Consider the following 22,154-nt stretch of genomic DNA (forward strand, 5'->3'; position numbering starts at 1 on the left):
GGTGATTGGGACTATTTGTTTTTTGGTCAGGAGATGGTTAAAGACTAGTTACAGACCTATGTCAGGTACTTCTTAACATGCAAGGTATCACCATCAATACACTGGGCTCCTGTCTAAGCTTACCAGAAGATAGGGCGTGGACAATTTCTCATTAGCCACGATTGAACGACAGGTGCTTTCTCACTGGCGACCTCATTGTAGAAAGAAAATGGCAGCCGCTATCCAGTTTGTCTGTGAAACTAAGATTGCTCTCGCAACAATTAATGAGCCCAACTTATTTCTTAACTTCACTTACAACACAGAAATTGTCTGGGAACTTTCAAAGTGTAATCTTTGAATTCTGCAATAGTAGTATGGCTGCGCCTGTACGATAGATAATGGTATATGTATTTGTACCTACTTTATAGGGGGCAGGTACGGCCCAGTCATCTAAGGCATCGTAATGTGCTGTGCCGAGTAAAGTCCCCTTTGGCACACCAGAAACCTGTGATTGTTGGTCAGAATCCTGGTTCACCCTGATTATGTTTCCAGGTTTGTCAGCACCTTCCCATGCACGTCTGAGACCTGTATCACTTCAGGCTTTCCTCCCATAAGAGCTGACACGTGGTGATATAGCTGGAATACTGTTAATAGCAGCCTTAAGCCCAACTTGCTCACTCACCATCTTTTGTCGGTCACTGCCTGGTAAAGGCACCGAGCTTGCTGCACAACCCAACAGTGGAACCAGTTAACATTTAAATCAGTGAACAGGAAGTAGTATATATTCTAAAGGATCAAATTATTCTGATCCAAATTATTTCAATATGGTCACCTTGGTCAATGCAAATTTGAAATTTGCGATAAAACATCAATAGACATGATGATTTACTGATTAAATTGTATTTCCTGTTCTGATAGGCTTTGTTTTATATGAAGAGATTAAGATTATCATATTTTTTTGCACTGCGATCTGCCTAAATCATTTCAAGGTGTGGGGGGGGGGACACCATGTATTTGCTTCACACGTGCACCCATATGGGGGAATCCAGTGAGATGCTGCTTTGAACAGTATATCAGTTGTGTGTCAGCTTGATGAGGAAACCCAGTAGCTGAACCAACAAGCATGGATGTGCTGACAGACCAAGAATCCTATGAATCTCACATTCGAACCCATGATCACAGAATATCGGAACGCAACTTGTGAATTCCAACACATCATGTCAACCCCGCCTCTTGATAAGGAAGAAGACATCCGCAGCAAGTCTCAGGGTTTTGCTTATTTAATCAAATAAGGCACTGGCAAGGTTATCTGCATTTATTTTACTCTTTTCAACCTTTCATTACTCCCTTAAATCTGTACTGATATTTCAGTTACCTAAACATTGTATACGATGACAATAAAGACAAATGAATCTGTCTGCAATCTTGAGCTAATAACACTTTCTCGATGTGAAATGGGGTTTTAACGTCGCGTCCAAGATTATTGCACTTATATAGAGACGTGCATGCGTGTGTGTGTGTGTTTGTTTCGCGCGCCAGACAGGGTAACAACAAGTACCATCTTTTAACGTCTTTTTGTATGACGCGGTCGGGGATCGAACCCCAGACCTTCTGCTCTCAGGGCGGATGCTCTACCACTAGACCACGGAGGCGGTCACTTTCTCAAGGAAAAATCATTATCATCAGCAAGGATCTGTATCACCAAGTCAATGAGTCTGAACATGCCGAGGACCTGTTCCAAGACATGGGATCCTGGAGTTCTGGTACCAGTTGCATCATCCAAACATTCCCTTGTTTCAAGTCAAAGACGCAAGTTGCAGTCCAATACAATCATCAGATCAAAGACAACAATACACCAGGCTATAGTTATATGACATTTTATACATTTTGTACAAGTTTTTACAGATGGTCAAGCTACACTATATGAATCTCCATGTTGTCTGAAATGAACACGAGGTGATAGACAGAGGCGAGAGAATAGATTCACCTAAACTAGCTACGGGGAAAGAAGGCAGGACATTGACTAGACTTCACAACCAAATTTGATAATTACATATATCTATTCATACAACGTCCTGTCTTGCTTTTACTGGACAATCCTTTGACTTCATTTATGTTCCATAATTATAACTATTTCATAACATTTTCTTATCAAAATAAGTATGTTGACATTCCTAACATGAATCAGATCTTGAAAACTAAAACTATACATACTTAATACATCAGAAAAGAGTTGATAAGAATAATGATTATCTGATAATGGTCTTATAATATTCCTATGGGACATGAAAATGAAAATGAACGACATTTACAAACACGTTAGTATTGCACAGTGATGGAAAGCTTCCATCATCACAATGTTCAGTCACGGAATTAGGTTCATGATTGAAAACTGATTTGTTGAAGTGGGAGTACCGTAGGTTGGGTGCGTGGTATATATGCGGAATGTACATCGGTATATACAAACTGTAATTACACACTAAAACATACCTGTACAACATTAAATATTCCCAGTTATATAAATGCCCTAATATCATGTAGCAGAAACATAACAAAATGTCATAATTTATACAGCGTAAAACATTTAAAAAGGTTTATTGTAAAATACAGTAATAAAATAAAGCACTATACTTTCAGAGACATTTCAACAGTTAAATCAAATATCTTTACAATTACAAGCCAGTCTGAAGGAAGTTTCTCGTGCCCAGAGGTTTTCTTGTCACCTGAAACAACAAAGGCAAGACTTGTTAAACTGTCATGAAAAATATCACACAAATATATTGACACAAAGGATTATTTTAGACATAAGAAATTCTTTTTAATATTTGGTGGGTATTAAATGTCTTTACAACTGGCAAACTGGACATGGAGTACTCGTTATAATAGAACACCAATTTTCAGTATATTCAGCACTGCCAAAAAATAGCACACTAGGAAACTGGTTGCATTGTTACACGATGTTTGGATACAAGGACCTAGTTCCTTTTGTTTGGTTTACTTCAGTCCGCAATATTCCAGCTATGTCCTGGCGGACTATTTAACATTTGAGCCTGGGCTAGGCTGATGAGTGGTTGATGGCAAGATCATTGTCCCACTGTTAGGGTAGGACGACACACACTTTGTCACAGCTCTTTTGAGAATCATGGGGTACTGGGGATCTAGCTCCTATTGGGTATTTAACAAGTGACAGTGAATGGACAAAGTTGGACAAGTGCTGGATTAAGTGAAACATGAGAACAGTGCAGTCTTTCACCAACTGTGATGAGTTAGGAGTGCATACTTCTCTTGAACACATGCTGGATTGTCTAAACACTGTGCCAGACAGGTTACAACAGACGAACTAGGTTTTGAGCTACACAATGCCCACCCACACTGTCCTGCCCCATCCAACAAAAGCCAAACCCACCCCCGAGACCAATGCCATCTCCCCCCCCAAAGGTATACAAACACCCTCCAACACTGCCCTGCCCAACCAACCAAACTCCATCACCCCACCCACATAGATCCCTGCCATACCCCCAAAACTGTTATACCCATACTGACGCCCACACCCTGCAACACTGCCCTGCCCAACAAAACCTCACCCCACCCACTGCCATACCCCACAAAACAATACCCACAAGTTCAAACACTGTGCACATGCCAGACAACCACGAACAATGATAATAATACAAGAAATACTACCGGTGGTTTTTCTGTCGCCTAGGCTACAAGCACAGAATTGAGACAAGAAATGAGAACCCCCAAGTCGGTTCACAATCGAGACATTACACACATCCAATCAGCAGACAGCATGGAGATCATGTGGTGAGCTTAACACCTGTCCCATACGCCCTATTTTAAATCCAATGTTATATCCACATCTATAGAAAAGTAAATATCTAATCTTAATCTGAGAAAATAATGACTTCTTATTCCATATATCATAATTGTGTAAGTTGGTCACATTAATGATCCTAACAGGAATGTCTTCAAACAAACAGCAAATATAGCACTCTGTCTTAATTAACATACCTGTATACCAATGCACTATAAAACAAAACCTTTTTCTTTTTTTTCCACAATTTTCTTTAAAAAAACTTTTTTTATTTATCTTGTCATAAGATGGCGACAACTTTTCACAAGATTGGTGAAACCAAGTCTATAAATGTCTTCGGTCATAAGGAGTAAATCTCCATGGAAACAAGCAGCCAACAAGGTATTCAGAAAGCATTATCATTTCTAACTTTGTTGTTAGAGAAGAGTTTCCTTGGCGTCTTCAGTTTGATCATGAACATGGAGACCTTCTTGATGGGTGTTTTAATGAGGGTGTTGCGGTGACCCTCGAACATCTGGATCAGCTTACTCACCTGGGTCTTCTTCTCCTCCGGCTGTTTCTGGATGAAGCCAGTCTGGCGCTTCATGCCGCGCCGCATCCCCTGGTTGTGTACAGGGGAGAAGCCGATGCTGAAGGCGATACTCTCTCGCCGGTCAGACTGCAAACACAAGGACGACCCCTTTAGCAAACAAAACACATCATCATTGACGGGCTCACTCAAAATGTATATTACATAATACTACTCATTCGATAAGGACCACACCTAAAGACAACTAATAGACAGCAGTCTGTCAATGACATCAATCATTTAATGGTATAATTTCATGGTTAACAGTTGATAACATCAGTGACAACTCACTATGATACCACTACAACTTGCAACTGTATCTTGGCCAACAAATGTTTTGGTCTTCAGCAAATGTTGAGTTGTATATATCACAACATCGCTTGTTTGACAAACAAAATGAATACATGTATATCCTTCAGAGATCACATGGACCCACAAAGAAATATCATTAAGTAATGTCATAAATGTTTCTAGCGTGACACAATTACAAACAATATGATCATTGTTAAAACTGCTTGCAGAATTTACATGAAATGATCCAAATTAATTTCAACCTTTCCAGGATTTATACTAAAAAAAACTTATTTTCTGTTGAAAATAAAGGCAATGTTTTGACAGTATGATTATGAACATCTTTTCTTTTCAACCCTGCAATATGCTTTGTCTGCCTACCAGTTTAGCTGGGGCTTTATTTTCACTGTCCCAGCGAGGTGAGTGTGCTGTTCGTGGAGACACTCCCTTGGGAGTGCGTCTGAGAGTGCCTCGTGGTGTACGAGAGTTTGACCTCGACTTCCTCCGGGTGCTGACCGGTGTCTTTGGACTCTGGTTGAGACGTCCGGAGCTCCGTCGTGTCATGGAGTGACCATTGGCCGGTGTTGGTGGCCCAGGACGCTGATACACAGTGCCATACCGAGCCTGGAACCACACCAACACATTTAGCCACTCACACAATCACCTGCCTACAACGGCACTGCAATTACCTACAATTACCTTCACCTTTCCTTTCTACGTCCTGCTTATGATAATGATTCCTATTTAGCTAACTAGGAGTGAATGAGTAAGATGGGGTCTAAAGCGCCTTTAGCTATACTCCAGCCACATCAAAGCAGGGAGACACCAGAAATGGGCTTCATACATTGTACCCATGTGGGGACTCAAACCTGGGCATTTGACAAGATGAGACAATGGTTCACCAACAAGGCAACCCAATCCCCATTAATAGGAGTAAGTGAGAAGGAATACTGTTTCAAGCCATGGTAGCATTTCAAACTTAACTGCAGCTATATCACAGCTTATGTTCTAACATGTATAATTGTCTTACAATTTCATGCCAATAGGTATCTATTGGATCTCCAGTTCCAAGAACTATTTAATACAGCAGCAGCTTAAAGCACCTGCAAAGGAAGCCATTTCTGACAGCTTAATCAAGAAGATGCAGGTGCACTCACATGTTTTCTGTGGTCTTCGGGCAAGGTTTTTGATGGACCCTCATCTATCTCCATTGAGTTGGGCTTCCTCTTCTTCGAGAGAAAGGAAGCATCGGACACACGCTTGAAGCCATCATCATCAAACTTCTTGTTTTCACACGACTGAGTCTCGACTGGGTAGGAGGACTTCATGTGAGGTAGACACAGAGTATTCCTTCTCTTCAGCTCACTCAGCCGGTTCCACTCAAAGTCTAGCGGAGGCTCGTCCTCACACGAGAACAGTTTACCGGTTCCAACTGAAAGTTTATAGAATACCTCTAGAATATCTATTGTATTATTCCTGGAATAGATAGATCTTTGCAAAGCCAAACAAACAGTACTTTTTGAGATGAAGATTGTTAAGTAGACCCATAAGAATTCTTTCATCAACAAACAAGGAAAAACAGGTGAGCAGAGATTTTGAATGTTCTTAACATTAATCTGCTGATAGGTATTCTTTGATAGTCTCAGTGCTTCTGTGAAGATCCATTATGTACTTACGTGGCAGTCCGAATGCTGTGCCGGTGGAGTTGAGTCTGTCGCTGGAGATGCTGCGGAGGGATGCACGGCTGTTGGTGGAGCGGAGGGACAGGGAGGAGCAGCTCGGGGTGAGGCCAGAGGAGGTGGTTGAGGAGCTGCTGATGCTGGGTGAGAGGGACACGATGGGTCAATATGGGGCAAACTATCATGGGCAGCATTCACTAATAGGAAACCATGAACCATGATAGGCAGTATTACCTGAAATAACTTGAAATAACTGATACATTAAGGATGTCGGTGGTCTTTTTCCTGTGGTGAATATTTCCTAGATCTTATATCTTTGATATCTTTTCCATCAACCCTCAACCTTTCTTTCAGCAGTTATGATGGTCGTAACATGCACATGATATTACAGCATGGATTAATGCAGCTGAGTGGTGATGTTACCTGGACCGGGAGATGGAGATAAGGGGCTTCCTGTCCTCGGAACTCTGGGAGCTGGAGCGCAGGTTGTACTTGACCGTGCTGTCTTTCTCAGACTCCAGCGAGTCGTCCAGGCTCCCCTCTAGAACATTCAAAACTACTCCATTAGCAACATTCAACACTTCTTCATCAGCAACATCAACACTTCTACATCGGCAACATTCACATGACATCATTGGCAACATTCAACACTCCTCCATCAGCAGCATTCAACACTACTCCATCGGCATCACTCAACACTACTCTATCAGCAACATTCAACACTTCTTCATGGGCAACATTCAACACAACTCCATAAGAAACATTCAACACTACTCCATCGGCATCACTCAACACTACTCCATCAGCAACATTCAACACTACTTCATCAGGGAGGAGTCAACACACCCATCTCCACTCCCACAAGAAATACATCTGATTAATAACCATAACAACTGTGTTTCTTCTACCTATCCATATAAATAACAATGCTATGACAAGTTTAGAACAATCCTCAGTAAACATCCAAGCTATACACCATTTACACATTCCTGAGGTTGAAACAAACTTTTACTGGAGTTTATGTGATTCCCATATTGAAAAGACGATGCCAATTAAGCAGATCAATTACTGCTGTGCTCGTACCTGTATCACCACTGCTGTGGCCCCCGATGTTGATGGAGAAGCTGTCGTTGCCGCTGAGCTCCATGTGTCTCTGGAAGGCATTTGTGTCCCCGAGGAGAGCCGTTCCTGCTTGATCCAGCTGATGCCGGTACTCCCGTACCTGACGGTCGGCAAACTCCAGCTGGGTCTCCAGGGTACGGACCTTGGAAGCTGAAAGCATCTCTTGATTAGAACACACACAAAACATTGACTAAACTACCTGCATCTTGATTACAACTAATTGTCACAGTGGGAACCCATTATTCAGGTGGTGTTTCTGTTTCTTCAAACTAAATCACTTCACCAAGTAGTTCCTATTAGTTTGTTCACTGTGCACTGTACAGCCATGGAATATATCAACAAAGTCTAAGATCAACCATCAATTCAGTCAGTGAATGCCAGCCAGCAACATAGAGATTATTATATGAGCATGTGTGTCATACTGATTTTACGAAACAAGCATCAGAATTCTTGTATTTCCCAAGCTAGATCAGGTATACAAGAATTCTTAAATGAGTTTCGTAAAATTAGTATGAAATACATGTAAGTGTAATAATTTCTTAATTACCCATTATTTCTTAATCCTTTTGAGCTCCTCTTTACGTCACAATACGATTTGAATAACGTCAACAATGCCGTTCAGATGACTTAAACAATCCACTGGTGTGCAAAAAGTGATATTTGCACAAGTGCGCATACAATATTTATGAACTCGGTTATTTCTAACCCTATGGGTAATAAATTCAAGGCATATCACAGAAGCCAACAAAATGTAGTCTGGGCCAGGCCCACCAGTTACTCCACCAGGTCAGACACTACCATGCTACGAGCAGCCCTCCAGTCAGTGTAGGACTCACCCAGTGACTTGGCCTGGACATTCTCCTCCCTCATCTTACACATGTCTGTGTCAAGTTTCTCTGCCCGCTGTCTGTGTTTGTCGGCTGTGTGTCGCTGTGTCTCCAGCGCTTTGGTCATGGTCTCCATGCTCTCCTTGTACTTGCTGTATTGCTCTCGGTAGTGGCGCACCTGGTCCACCAGCTTCTGATGCTCGCCATTGGACTACCACAAACACAGAACAACATGTTACAACAACACTATATAGCTGGTTCATGAGAGAGGAAAGCTAAGAGAGGAAACAGACTACAGGAATTGATAGAACTTGCTAGGATACCTTCTTAGTCAAAGAGTCAAAACAGTTTGTTTATTTGTTTGTTGTTTAATGCCGCACTCAGCAATATTCCAGCTATATGACAGTGGTCTGTTAATAATCGAGTATGGACCAGATAATCCAGTGATTGCCATTATGAGCATCGATCCATGCAATTGGGATATGATGACATGCATCAACCAAGTCAGCAACCCTGACCACCCGATCCCGTAAGTCGCCTCTTACGACAAGCATAGTCGCCTTTTACAAGTCTATACAGTAGTGGCTCAGACATCAGTTCCTAATATCACCAGGAAAAGAACATTGAAATCTCCCTTCATTCTTCAATGCCACAATAAGAAGATCTGATCCGCCACAGTGGAAATATTGATCCATGCTGTTAGTGTGACAGGACACACTATCAACCAAGTCACTGAGTCCTTACTGAGTCCCATCTCTTACAACCACCAAAGGTAGTTGGGGAGCAATCCTACACCAGTATTTAACTCTTTAAATTCATAGGCAACTCACACTATGAGAAGACTTTTGTAGCTCCATGATCTGAGTCTTATGCTTCTCAGCGTGTTTCTGCAGCTTCGCGTTCAGCTCGGATGCCACTGTGATCTCATGGTGGTGGTCCCGTGCCATCTTCTGCTCGCGTTCCACGTGACTCTGCAGCCTCTGAACCAGCTCCTTGCACTTCTCTTCCATCTTCCCCTTCTGGCTGCGGTACTTCTCGTTGTCATTCTTCAGGTTGCGCTCTCGCTCTGTCAGCTCTGTCAAACGATGGTCCATCTCATGACACTGACTCTCAAAGTGCTGACATCTAGTGACATATTTGTTTATTTCCTGGGCCAGGTCAGACATCTTACTCGTCGTTAGTTCCTAGAAGGTCAAACAAATACCTGATATGATATACATGGACAAGCATAAGTTCCACAGCTACATGTTTGAGTGCATGTGATTGTTGTACGTCGAGTAGTACAAGAACTATTTTAGTTCTTAGTCACGAAATAGTAATCGAAAGCTAAACAAACCATGAGCAGAATCTACATCCTCAGAAGCAATGCTCATGGAACAAGGTCAAACACTGCTACTTCCTCACTTTCCTACAAACCACCATTTACACTTATTCCAGCTATATGACAGCAGTCTGTAAATCATCGAGACTGGACCAGACAATCCAGTGATTGACATCATGAGCATCGATCCACGCAATTGGAAGTCAGTGAGTCTGACCACCCGATCCTGTTAGTCACCTCTTACGACAAGCATAGTTGCCTGTTACAGCATGCATGGGTTGTTGAAGACTTATTCTACCCCGGATTTTCATGGGTCCCACCTTTTACAACAAGCATGGGACGATCGAGACCCTGTTCAGCTGGAATACTCATCATCATACATCCAATATTTTATAACAGTCAGATCTCAATATGTGAGCATTACCTGAAATTGGTAACAAGTCTTTGAAAGGAATTTAGAAGTGATACACATAAGGAAGAGAATTTATGGATGTCAACTTCTTTATAATGAGGAACACAACGTTTCGGAGTATATACTTACTCCTTCATCAGGTGAATCAATGCTATGAAGCAGAGAACGTATATATGTACTTCTAAGAGCAACAAAATTATCAGATAACAAAGATGGAAACTTAACAAGGGAAGCCAACAGTTAATTGGCTCTGATGGGTGATTAGCAGTGGACAAATTTGTAGTTTGGAGATTAGGCATGCCAGGTAGATTAGCAAACAAATGTTTAATCACATCAATTTTAAACTTGGAATACCCGTCATCTCAAATGCTCCCAAACAACAACAGCGTGTTCACCTTCTTCTGCTGGAGTATCTCCACCTGGGTCTGCAGGCTCTCCTTCTCCATCCTGAGTGCGCGGACATCAGTGTCGGTGTGGCGCCGGGCCGTGGACAGCTCCCGCTCATGCTGCGCCATCAGTTCCTCCTTCTCCTTGTCCGCCATCTCCTTCTCCTCCTCCACAGCTGCCAGCTGCAACAACCACCGGGGCATCAGTCAAAGACAACATACCACTCGTCCCTGGGAAATGTTCTGAAAGATTTATAACTCTTAGTTCATATTCTGTTTATTTGGTTTTGAATTAAGTTCCACATACCTGCTGCTTGAGGCTCATCATCTCTGCTTCATAGCGGGAAACAGTTTCTGATGTGCTCTGCTTGAGAGAATCCTACAACATTAAGTAAACCAATGCTTGTTTACCTTGGAGAGGTGATTTTAGAGAGTCAGTCAGTCTTATTGTAATGAATAAACCGCTTATGTTCACAGAAATATCAAACTCATAGCAATCAGTAATTTATATGCAAGGAAATAAATAAATAGATTTAAGAACACAACTTTTTGCAACTTTTTTAAACACAAATCCAATCCTTACCCTTGTCGTGGAATAGTCTGTCTTCAGACTCTGGATCTCGGACTTGAGACAGTTCATTTGTTCCTCATACACTCCCCTCTCTGACTCTAACTGACAGGCAAATTCGGACTCGGCTGATTCCAGTTCCTGTCTGAGCTGCATCACCTTCTGCACTGCTGATGCACGCTCCTCCTGAGACTGTTGCAGCTGCACACACATTTCCGTCACCTGGGTCTTCAGCTCCGTCACCTCACTCTCCAGGCTGGACTTCTCAGTCTGTTCTCCGTGTTGTGCCTGCTCCAGCTGTTGCTGCTGCTGTGTCAGCTTGTCCTCCAGCTGCTGAAGACTAGCCTCGTACTCCTGCTGCCTGGTTACCTGCATACCCTCTAACTCTGATATCTTTCCCTCCTTCTCCTCAACCATCTGTGCCATCTTCATCTTGTACTCTTTCTGCACAGCAAGGATAGCATCCTCCTTGGCAATCTGCTCCTCAACCATCTTTTCTTCCAACTCTCTGTTCCTCTCAGTTAAACATGTCTCTAGATGTTTCGTCTTTTCGCGGTTTTCTTCCAGGTTGCTTTTCATCTCTCGCTGACTCTGAGCCATCTCCTTCAAGCAGGTATGTAGATGTGCCAACTTGCTCTTGTGATCTTCCTCCATACTGGACACAGCTTTCTCGCCCTCTTCCTTCATCCTCAACAGCTTCTCCTCATAATCAGCCTTCTGTCTCTCCATCATGCACTTCAAGTCTGAGATGGTCTCCTCAAGCACAGCCTTCTGACTGAGAAGAGATCCTTCATGCTCTTCCATCAGAGAGGAAATCTGATCCTCCTGACGAGTTACCTCTTCTTTATACTGGTTCTCAAAGTTGGTCTTTCGCTCTGCCATAGCATCATCAAACTCCTCCTGTAGGGTTGACAGTTGCATGGTCCAGTAGTTTTCACACTCATGAACCCTCCTGTCGTAGTCCTCTTCCAGAGTCTTCTGAGTCTCCTTGAGTTCCTTGATGGTGTCCTCGTAGTCTGTCTGTCTCCCCCGGAATGTGGTGATGCTTTCCTTAGTGGCCATCACAGCACTAGTGGCTGTAGCAATCTGAGATTCATGGCTTCTGATTAACGAGGCCTTCTCCTCCTCGAAACCCTTCCGAAGTTTCTTCATGTCCTCACTGTGACTTGACTCGAGAACTGCAGTCTTCCCCTCAAAATTATTCTGAAGAAGTGCCAGACTTTCCTCTTTATCAGCTTCAATACTTTCAATTACTGTTTCATGTTCTTCCTTCAATGTTTTTACCATTTCCTCATACTGACACAGCTTCTGTTTGAGTTCAGCAGTTAGAGCCTCTCTGTCATTGACATCAGACTCACGCTTCTCTACCCACACTTTCCGTTCCTCCTCACTGCTCTGTGCCTGTCTCTCCATCTCCACAACCTTCTGCTGAAGCTCCTCTACCAGCTTGTCCTTCTCAGAGATGGTGTCCGAGAGGGACTGGATGGTGTCACTTTCAGTCTCCACCTCAGTCCGGAGAGAATGAAGCTGTTCCATCATCTCCTGCTGTTGACTGACCTGCTCACTCCTCACCTCCTCAAGATGGGTCTCCAGACCTCCCACTTTGCTTTCCAGCAAGTTTATTTCGGACTCCAGATACTGCTCCCTGGATGTAAACTGATCTTTTTGTGAGTCCAGGTTTGTGGTGGCCTCCTCAACTGTGTGTTCCAGCTGACTGATCGTCACCTGCAGCTCCTTCTCCCGCTGCACGTATCCCTCCACCTCAGTCTTCAGCTCATGTTTCAGCTCCTCTATCTTGTCCTTGAATTCAGCCAGGTCGGAATAAAGCCTCTGTTCCTTCTGTACAAAGTCCTGAGTCTCCCCGTCCTTCAGAGAAGCCACCTCCTCCAGCTGCGCCTGCATCTCAGAGACTCTCACATCCATCTTCTGCCGCAGCGAGTCCTGCTCCTGCTGCTTTACCTCCAGCTGCTTCTTCAGATCACCAACTGTTTCTTCCAAAGATGCCTCACTTGCCTTCAGCTGTAGAGCAATGTCCTCCTTCTCCTCCCTCACACAGACCACTTGTTGCCTTAGTTCCTCCTCAGCCTGCTGAGCTTTCGTTGTGATGACATCCACGTCTTGCCTCATCCTCCTCAGCTCCTCATCTCGCTCCTCAAGTCGACACTCATATTGCTGCTGTTCTTCTTGTGCTGAACATAGCAACTGTTCTTTCTCTAACAGCATCTGTTGGTGTTGCTCAATGGTAACAGTTAACTGTTTAATGTTTGCTGCATGCTCTGCTAATGTTGAATCTTTCTCAGTAATGGTGTCAAACAATGTCTTATTGTCACTTGTCATGTCATTTATTTTTTCTGAAAGATCAACAACCAGGGATTCTTTCTCAGCAATTGTCAGTTTGCACTGCTCCATCTCAACCCCTAACATCTGTATCTGAGACTTGGCTTCAGCCAGGACTGTCTCAGTTTCTGCAATAACACTCTGCTGTGTGTCAACATTAGAAGACAGGGTTTCAACCAGACTGTGGAGCTCCTCCAGTTCAGACTGTTTCTCAGCAACTACGCCTTGTTGTTGGGCAGCATCATGAGTCAGACACTCAACCTTCTCCATCAACTCACTCACAGAGGCATCCTTCTCTGCCAAGGTAATCTGTTGATGTTGGAGTTTCTCAGTCAACTCACGAACATGGGTCTCCCTATCTGTCAGTGTCACTTGCTGTTCTTGCACCTGCTGTGACAATAGAGCTACATTAGTTTTCAAACTGATCACATCACTGTCACGCTCACTGAGACCCACTTGATGCTGTTCAAGACGAACAGTCATGTCTGACAAAGCTGCATCCTTCTCTCTGATCTGCTGTTGGTGTTTCTCAAGGAGCTCAGCCTGTGCTTGGTGAAGTGTTTCCTTCTCTCTGATCTCCTCTTGGTGTTTCTCAAGGAGCTCAGCCTGTGCTAGCTGAAGTGTTTCTGTTTCCTTGATCTGCTGTTGGTGTTTCTCTAGGAGCTCAGCCTGTGCTTGCTGAAGCGTTTCCTTCTCTCTGATCTCCTCTTGGTGTTTCTCAAGGAGCTCAGCCTGTGCTAGCTGAAGTGTTTCTGTTTCCTTGATCTGCTGTTGGTGTTTCTCTAGGAGCTCAGCCTGTGCTTGCTGAAGCGTTTCCTTCTCTCTGATCTCCTCTTGGTGTTTCTCAAGGAGCTCAGCCTGTGCTAGCTGAAGCGCTTCTGTTTCCTTGATCTGCTGTTGGTGTTTCTCTAGGAGCTCAGCCTGTGCTTGCTGAAGCGCTTCGGTTTCCTTGATCTGCTGTTGGTGTTTCTCTAGGAGCTCAGCCTGTGCTTGCTGAAGCGTTTCCTTTTCTCTGATCTCCTCTTGGTGTTTCGCAAGAAGCTCAGCCTGTGCTTGCTGAAGCGTTTCCTTCTCTCTGATCTCTTCTTGGTGTTTCTCAAGGAGCTCAGCCTGTGCTTGCTGAAGTTCTTCCTTCGCTTTGATCTCTTCTTGGTGTTTCTCAAGGAGCTCAGCCTGTGCTTGCTGAAGTTCTTCCTTCGCTTTGATCTCTTCTTGATGTTTCTCAAGGAGCTCAGCCTGTGCTTGCTGAAGCGTTTCCTTTTCTCTGATCTCCTGTTGGTGTTTCTCAAGGAGCTCAGCCTGTGCTTGCTGAAGTTCTTCCTTCAATTTGATCTCCTGTTGGTGCTCATGGAGAAGTTGAGCCTTTGCCTGTTGCAGTTCTGCCTTATCTGTGATCAGTTGTTGGTGTTCCTCGAGGAGCTGAGCCTTTGACTGTTGCAATTCTTCCTTCTCCTTTGTGACCTGCATCAGACTGCAAGTCTTACTCTGCAACTCTGTTTTTAGGATTTCTTGATTCTCTTCACCTGAAGCCCTGACCTCAGTCAATTCCTGCATCAAACTATCCACCTCTGTTGACTTCTCAGCAATTTTACTTTCAAGTTCCTGTGTGACTTTGACCTTTTCTGCCTGTAGCTCAACAAGATTCTGTCTCCAGACAGAGACTTCATCCTGTTTCTCAGTGACCATCTGCTCGTGTTGGAGGGCTGTCTGCTTCACCTCAGACACCATGTCCCCCAGCTGAGTGGTGAGGTCCTCCACCTTTTGATCCCGAGCTGCTAGGGTCATCTCATACTTGTGGGCGGAGTCCTCAGCTTCAGTCTCCAGGTTTCGGATACGCTCATTAAGTTTGACTTCTCCATTTCTCTGCTTACTGAGATTCTCTTGCAGACCGGAACACTCTTCCTTTTGGGCACATATTTCCTGGAAGATACGGCAAAGATATCACAAGCATGCCATGTGTGCAACAAAATAATTTAACCATCACCAAGTGATTACATAAATCAAGTCAACATTTACCAAGGTAGAATAATGACACCTGTAAAAAAAAAAGCATGACACGAAAAACAAATGACTGTACATGCTGTATCAGTCTGTATTATTATTATTTCATTTTTTTGCTTATTTTACAAAAAGTGACAGTGAAATGACTTACTGCATTAGCCAGATTAAGGTCTGTCCTGGACTTGTTGAGGTCTGTTTCAAGAGTGGCAATGTTCTCCAGGTTGGCGTCTCTGAGCGTGGTGAGTTTCTGCACCTCCAGCTGGGACTGGGACAGCTGCTGAGCCTGGCCGCGGAACTCAGCCTGCAGCTCACGCCGCGAGTCCGTCAGCTGCGTCACCTCACTCTCGTACTTCTCCAGCTGACACTTGAGCTCTGCTATCTGGGCCTCTGTTGCCATAAGGCTTTTCCTTGCAGCCAGGTAGTTTTGCTGTAACAAACACAAGAGATGCAGGTCTCACATGTTTACCACTTTGGTGAAATCTACGAGCATTGGTATGGTGCAGACATACCTAGTAACAAATGGATTGAACCAGAAATCGAACCCTCAATTCTGATGTGCCCACGGGGCACAACTGTACACATCAAATTGTGGCACCTTAGATGACTGGGCCACCCGTGCCCCTGGTAAACAAATAGAGACGAATCATTCTGGAAAGCAAACATCTGACTGGCTTAAGTAACTGCAGCCTTTATTTATATACGACGTTCAGTCAAAGTTGGATCAGGGTTCACTTGAAGGGACCTCCTATGGATCTCAAATCTTGAAGCAGAGAATGTCCTATCTCAGTAATAAATCAAATTTTGATGACATTGTTTAACAGCTCTGTTAGCTTCTATGAGTAGGATAATATCTGCTGTACCTCAAATGCATCTCTGGTGCGAGTCATCTCCTCCAAGTGAGACACGGTTGACTTGTGGGTGTCCAAGGCAACTGTTGTTTCCTGTAGGCGGGCTAGATCAGCCTCCAACTCTGTGATGCGTTTGTCAGACACCACGGACATCGACTCCCCGACAGCAGGGGCTGGAACACACCAACATTACACTGCATGACACATTTACATAGAAACTGTGTGTCAAAATCAAGATGTCTGGTGTCCTATTTCCAATTATCTGGTAATTTGAGAGTCAATAAACATGGGTTACAGCTACTGGCATTGACTGAGGAGATAGACTATCTCATGTAAAAACAAGTCATGTTCCAAATAAGGGGTAAGGTTGACAATGTGTGATTAGACAAGCACCTGTTTGAAAAGCATACACAATAACCACATGATAATAACCTGGTAATGATATGAACAACCCTAAAGAACTTCTACTTGTCCAGAGGATAGCCATAAGCCCTTAGCAACCTTGTGTCAAGTTCACCCAATGATGTTCACATACACACGTATTGGACCTAAATTTATGCACAGCATAAAACCCTGACCTCAAGATCTATCTCCCTCTCACCTGTGAGAACGTCCTCGAGGTCTTCCTTCTGACGGGAGATGATCTCACGAGCCTGGTCGAGCTGGTGCTGCAGGGACTCCTGCTCTGATGCCACCTTCTTCCTCTCTTCTTCTCTCTGAAGCAGCTGTTTCTCGAGCTCGTCCACATGCAGCGTCAGGCGGTGGTTCCGGATCCGATAGTCCTCGTTCCCAGCTTGGATAGACTCCATCGTGCGCAGCTGCAAATGTCATACACAAAAAGTGCCAATTACTTCAAGTAGCTTCTTCACTGCCATCATAATGCTATGGACAGAGTCAGCCGTATGAATAATAAGGTTTGGTGCATGTTAACAACTTGTTAATTAAGAGAAGAGAACAAACTCAGACATCAGTCGAGCGTTCCTTACATCATTCTTGTTCTTTCTGTTTTCTTCAAGAAGCGACTTGATTTCCTTTTCCTGGTAGGCACACTGAGATCTGAGGTCAGACATCTGCTCCAGCTTGGACTTGTACCTGGCGTAAACAGTTCAGGGTTTTAGAGCAATTGTTGAATACTACAGTGACACATTGTCCAGTTGTAACCACAAAGTATACCTTCCGACCAGGGGTCCGGAAAATTTTAAATCCCAATCGGACATTTGCATTCAGACCACGCCCCCTTCAAACAGCGTATTTTAGTACGACTTTTCACACACATTACAAGTTGTTACATATTCATAATATGATGAATTATTTCAATCTAAATTGTTTAATTAACCGGACAATTAAAAACAAATAATATCATTTTAGATATACAGGGAAAACATACGTTTGTTTCTGTTATAATAACGATCTGTTAACGTAGTGAACGGTCTAATTAATATTCATGAGTTATATCTGCTCAAGTGTATGCGTTGTAACATTTGGATCGAGACTATAATCCCATATTTGGTTATCACGTGACCTCACGGGGAAAAGGGTTTTTTTAAACTAAAGATTATTTAAAAACAAGACAGATAATATAATCACAAATACTAAAATATGGTTGATAGCAATAGTTATTTGAATACTTTTTTCATCTGTACTTAATTATTGACCATAAAAAAAATTGATATCAATCGTCACAAAAAGCAAAATGGCGGTCAATCAAGATTCAATATACGACTAGCTACTGAAAACAATAAAATCTGCAAATCCTCATTGTATGTCAACCAAGTGAAAGTCGTTAGCCACGACTTACGAAATGATCGTCCAGACTTTGAGGGTTTGGCAGATCCGCTCGACTAATCTGCATCGGTCGACTGGCTGTCGTCACGCTTTCGCTTCTTGTCTGAAGTTACGTATCGTAGCATTTTGAGGATAATGAGGTTCATCGATGATGCAAGGTATTTATGTACAGTTGTAAACACCTTTCACTCAAATTAACAAGATGTTCTCAGTAATTAATCCTCGATTAATGAGTGTCAACTCAGTTTATTGCCTATTACAGTGATGTATGATGTATTTACAGCAATCAAAACAAACAAAGCTTGTCAGTGTAGATAATCTTCATTGTGTTACAACTGCAGACAGAAACTGCTCAGTCCTAACTGTTGATCATGTCCAGTCAAAATTTAAGAATGTCCGGACAATACTTTTTAAAATGTCCGGACAGAAAAATTTAAAAGTCCGGTAAGCAATATTTTAAACCGGATATTTGAGATTCCCAATTGGACCCCTGCTTCTGACACATGGAAACTTTTCCCTAACTCCCTACAAATACATGTGATGTGAAACAATGTGTCCATCTCCTGTATCTGGAGATCCCCTTCCCATCCCTATCTTGGACACTGTGACAACCCCTACCCCAGACACTAGAACTTAGAACGACCCCACCATCCACCCTGCTGTCCATCTCCTGCATCTGGAGATCCCCTTCCCATCCCGATTTTGGACACGGTGATGACTACCCCAGACAGTAAAACTGAGACCACCACCACCACCCACCCACCTGTCCGTCTCCTGCATCTGGAGATCCCCTTCCTATCCTGATTTTGGACACTGTGATCCCTACCCCAGACAGTAAAACTGAGACCACCACCACCACCCACCCACCTGTCCATCTCCTGCATCTGGAGATCACCTTCCCATCCCGATTTTGGACATTGTGACAACCCCTACCCCAGACACTAAAACTAAGACCACCACCCACCCACCTGTCCATCTCCTGCATCTGGAGATCCCCTTCCCATCACTGTCTTGGACACTGTGACAACCCCTACCCCAGACACTAAAACTGAAACCCACCTGTCCATCTCCTTCTGCATCTGGTCATTTTCCGCTCTCAGCGTGTCCAACTCGTCCAGGTGGTCACGCAGCTTCCTCATCTCCTGCAGCTGTTTCTGTAGATCACGGATCTTGCTCTCTGAAGACATCATCATTCCACAAATGTAAATAACATATCACAGAAGATTTTTTAGTTAATTGATATTCTTCAAAAGTAAAGGTGGGTTCTGGGGTCCTTGAAGTTTGCTCCTATAGTATTAGAATCAAGGGACCCCTAAACCTTCAACATTTAGGGTTATGACAAGGACACATTAACTTTCATGCTGATCTTCAAATCCTGTATACCAATAGAAATATTGGCTTGTCTTGGCAGTACACAACACTGTACATTATCACACTCACCTCGGTTGTCAATGTCCATTGCCTTCTCCTTGAGATCCAACTCAAGCTCCTGGCGAAGATGAGCTTCATTCTTCAGCGCCACTTCCAGCCTCTTCATCTCCTGTTCCTTCTGCCGCAACATCACCTACAACAACCACATCCCCAACATCAGACACAGACAGCATCACTGTCAACACACTACCTACCTGGACACATTCTTATGCAAACACAACCAACAACTCGTTTGAACATATTACAAGAGGCAGTGATTGTTTGGGTTGGTTTTCAATAAATACGCTCGCAGAGAATATTGTGACAGGTTCATCATAGTTAAAAACTTTTCCTGTGAAAATCAGCTAATCTAGAATTAAGCTGTCAATATTCTGTCCACAAGCCTCTTCTTCAGAAGTGTTAGAATGTTTATTGGGCTGACTAACTTCACACAAACATACAGCAAACAGCATTCAGCAAACAAGCAGGAGTCTGGAGCAACAGCATACATCAATGTTCAGAGCACATCTACACGGAATAATGACAGCAGGGTCATGAAGCAAAGACAAGAGATGTTCAGTGACTTAATGAGATAACCATAATTAGCTAATAGTAACATGAATATTTCAGACCACATGTACTGCACCAGCAATAACACTGGTTGATGTGTATGCTCAACATGCTCAAATACTCAGCAAAATCCTGTGGCATTTGTACAATTGCTTAGTTTTCAGATTTCTTTCAACACCATGAAAGGATAGAAAGGGTGATAGAAATAAAAAGACAATTCTATTAAGAATGTGGAAGTGATTCCTTCCAATTACTGTTAGAAAAAAAATTGAAAACATAAAATGGAATGAAACTGTTCCTCCCCTTCCTAAACATGCTATATGTCCTCAATTTACCCACTTTGTAGTTTTTAACTACTGAAGTTAGTTGACATACCCAATAGTAAGAAAAATATTTCAATCTTTAAACTTTTATGCCACAATTGTTCAAACTGGCATCAGCAATCTGTAAACCAAGTAATTACAAGAAATGCCTTAGTTATGTCTTTAGTGGTTAGTTTTCTGTGAACAACGAACATGTGCAATGTGATGATAAACATGTTGAACAATGTTAGATGAATGTGGTTATATCAGATTATACAGACAACAGGGACATGTGAACATCAAACAGGCAGAGCAGTAGGATGGATGAGTTGATGGAAAAATCAATGGATGAGATGATGCAGAAGTGGATGGATGGATGGATGAGCAGAGTGATGGACAGGGAGGGCGGGTTGTAAGGGAGCTATATGGGGATTCAGACGGGTCACCAAGTTACCTCGAGCTTACTTCTCTGATCCTTCTCCCTCTGCAGAATCTAGAAACAAGTGTAAGTGGTGGGCACCTACTGTGGTACAGGTCAAGCAGATATACAGGTCAGGATTATAGCCCCTTACCACTTTACTATAGTATAGGCTCCAGGAAAGAAGTGTGCAGGAAAACATGTGTATCACTATCAGTGGCCAAGGATGTTTTGAAGTATATTCAGACATCAAGGACCCGTTCCACAAAGCGATAATACCGCTAAGGTGATCGTAACTCCCATACTTAAACATAGACCTACGACCGTCGTAGCGCTAAGGTGATCGTAACTCCCATACTTTAACATAGACCTACGACCGCTGTAGCGCTACAACCGCTTTGAGGAACAGGGCCAATGATGAGTTTGTTGAAAGAATATGAATATGTCTCTTTCATTCTGTTTGTGCAATATGAATTACTGGGGCTGTGACTATACACTTTGTTGTGATCATGGTGATGTGCATCTTGATAGTAACATCAGGGGTAGACACCATTGGTCATATCTCACTAGTCCGCAGGGTGCCATTGTACAAACAACCTTAGCACTACGACTGTCGTAAGTCTATGCTAAGGTATGGGAATTACGATCACCTTAGCCCTAAGATCGCTTTGTACGACGACACAACACAACACCAGGTACATTAACTCAGCTGTGAGTCCATTTAATGTCCACTACTGTAAAATATACACCACACAACACGAAAGCAGTGAGTCTATCACAGCTACTAAAGAAGACATAATTCTAACTACATCAAGAGCTATACAATGGCTTGCACAAAACAATGGCATTACGACTAGTCAAAAAAATCTTGCAATGTGTTGCCAAAAGATTTTTTTCCTTTAATTCATGCTAAATCGCATTGAGTATGAAAAGGGATGCCTATAATTATTCACTCTAATAAAAGATATTTTTCAAATTGTGACATTACATTTTTTTTACAGGTACAATGTTGACCTTTCAAAATGTTCACTTGGTTTTGAGCATGCCATTGTTGCCTCATAAATTCACTTAATTTACCTTGAATGACATCTACAAAAAAAATGAAAATGGAACTTAAAACAGTGCGGATATTCCAAATATTTCTCAATATATAAATATTTTCAAAATTAAAGAAAAAATGAACAAGCGTCTCAGCAAAAGTACTGATTCTGAACCAGTACAAATATTGAGACCTTGGTTATAGAGACCTACCTTGTGTGTGAGGTGGGGGGACTGCATGAACTCCCCGATCGGAGAGCTAGCCAGTGTCAGCATGCGCAGCGGGGACGATATGTCACGCACTGAACACACGCTGGTGTTAGCAACACGGGACAACTGCGGACTTTGTTTCAAGTCTCCCACTGAAACATATGTTCACATTAAAGAAATGTCTTACATGTGGAAATTGTAATCAATGGGAATATTGGTCTGCTGCAAGCGCTTTCATTCTCATAAAAGAGACAGTCACAGACTC

The 22,154-nt window shown here is 43.0% G+C and overlaps 1 protein-coding gene across 9 annotated transcripts in view; it reads right to left on the reverse strand.

Annotated features, from left to right (window-relative positions):
• Positions 1 to 1,840: 1,840 nt before the first annotated feature.
• Positions 1,841 to 22,154, reverse strand: part of LOC124144156 (GRIP and coiled-coil domain-containing protein 2-like) — a 28,253-nt gene continuing 7,939 nt past the window's right edge. For 3 of the 9 annotated variants that reach the window (XM_046513414.2, XM_048387406.1, XM_048387405.1), the window contains 20 exons: positions 21,893 to 22,041; positions 20,678 to 20,716; positions 19,382 to 19,505; positions 19,001 to 19,118; positions 17,143 to 17,248; positions 16,758 to 16,974; positions 16,169 to 16,329; positions 15,460 to 15,735; positions 10,986 to 15,227; positions 10,710 to 10,781; positions 10,412 to 10,585; positions 9,114 to 9,467; positions 8,293 to 8,494; positions 7,418 to 7,606; positions 6,758 to 6,875; positions 6,332 to 6,474; positions 5,813 to 6,087; positions 5,037 to 5,279; positions 4,329 to 4,475; positions 1,841 to 2,702 (listed from right to left, as the gene is read on the reverse strand). In XM_046513414.2, the coding sequence (XP_046369370.2) occupies positions 2,652 to 2,702; positions 4,329 to 4,475; positions 5,037 to 5,279; positions 5,813 to 6,087; positions 6,332 to 6,474; positions 6,758 to 6,875; positions 7,418 to 7,606; positions 8,293 to 8,494; positions 9,114 to 9,467; positions 10,412 to 10,585; positions 10,710 to 10,781; positions 10,986 to 15,227; positions 15,460 to 15,735; positions 16,169 to 16,329; positions 16,758 to 16,974; positions 17,143 to 17,248; positions 19,001 to 19,118; positions 19,382 to 19,505; positions 20,678 to 20,716; positions 21,893 to 22,041 (7,400 nt within the window). In that variant the 3' untranslated portion in view covers positions 1,841 to 2,651. Of the gene's footprint in view, positions 2,703 to 3,663; positions 3,687 to 4,328; positions 4,476 to 5,036; positions 5,280 to 5,812; positions 6,088 to 6,331; positions 6,475 to 6,757; positions 6,876 to 7,417; positions 7,607 to 8,292; positions 8,495 to 9,113; positions 9,468 to 10,411; positions 10,586 to 10,709; positions 10,782 to 10,985; positions 15,228 to 15,459; positions 15,736 to 16,168; positions 16,330 to 16,757; positions 16,975 to 17,142; positions 17,249 to 19,000; positions 19,119 to 19,381; positions 19,506 to 20,677; positions 20,717 to 21,718; positions 21,731 to 21,892; positions 22,042 to 22,154 lie in introns of all 9 variants that reach the window. The other 6 variants (XM_048387407.1, XM_048387403.1, XM_048387404.1 and 3 more) reach the window with 5 other exon arrangements.

The sequence above is a fragment of the Haliotis rufescens genome, unplaced genomic scaffold (assembly GCF_023055435.1).
Source record: "Haliotis rufescens isolate VD_foot unplaced genomic scaffold, xgHalRufe1.0.p SCAF_7, whole genome shotgun sequence".
Taxonomy (NCBI): domain Eukaryota; kingdom Metazoa; phylum Mollusca; class Gastropoda; order Lepetellida; family Haliotidae; genus Haliotis; species Haliotis rufescens.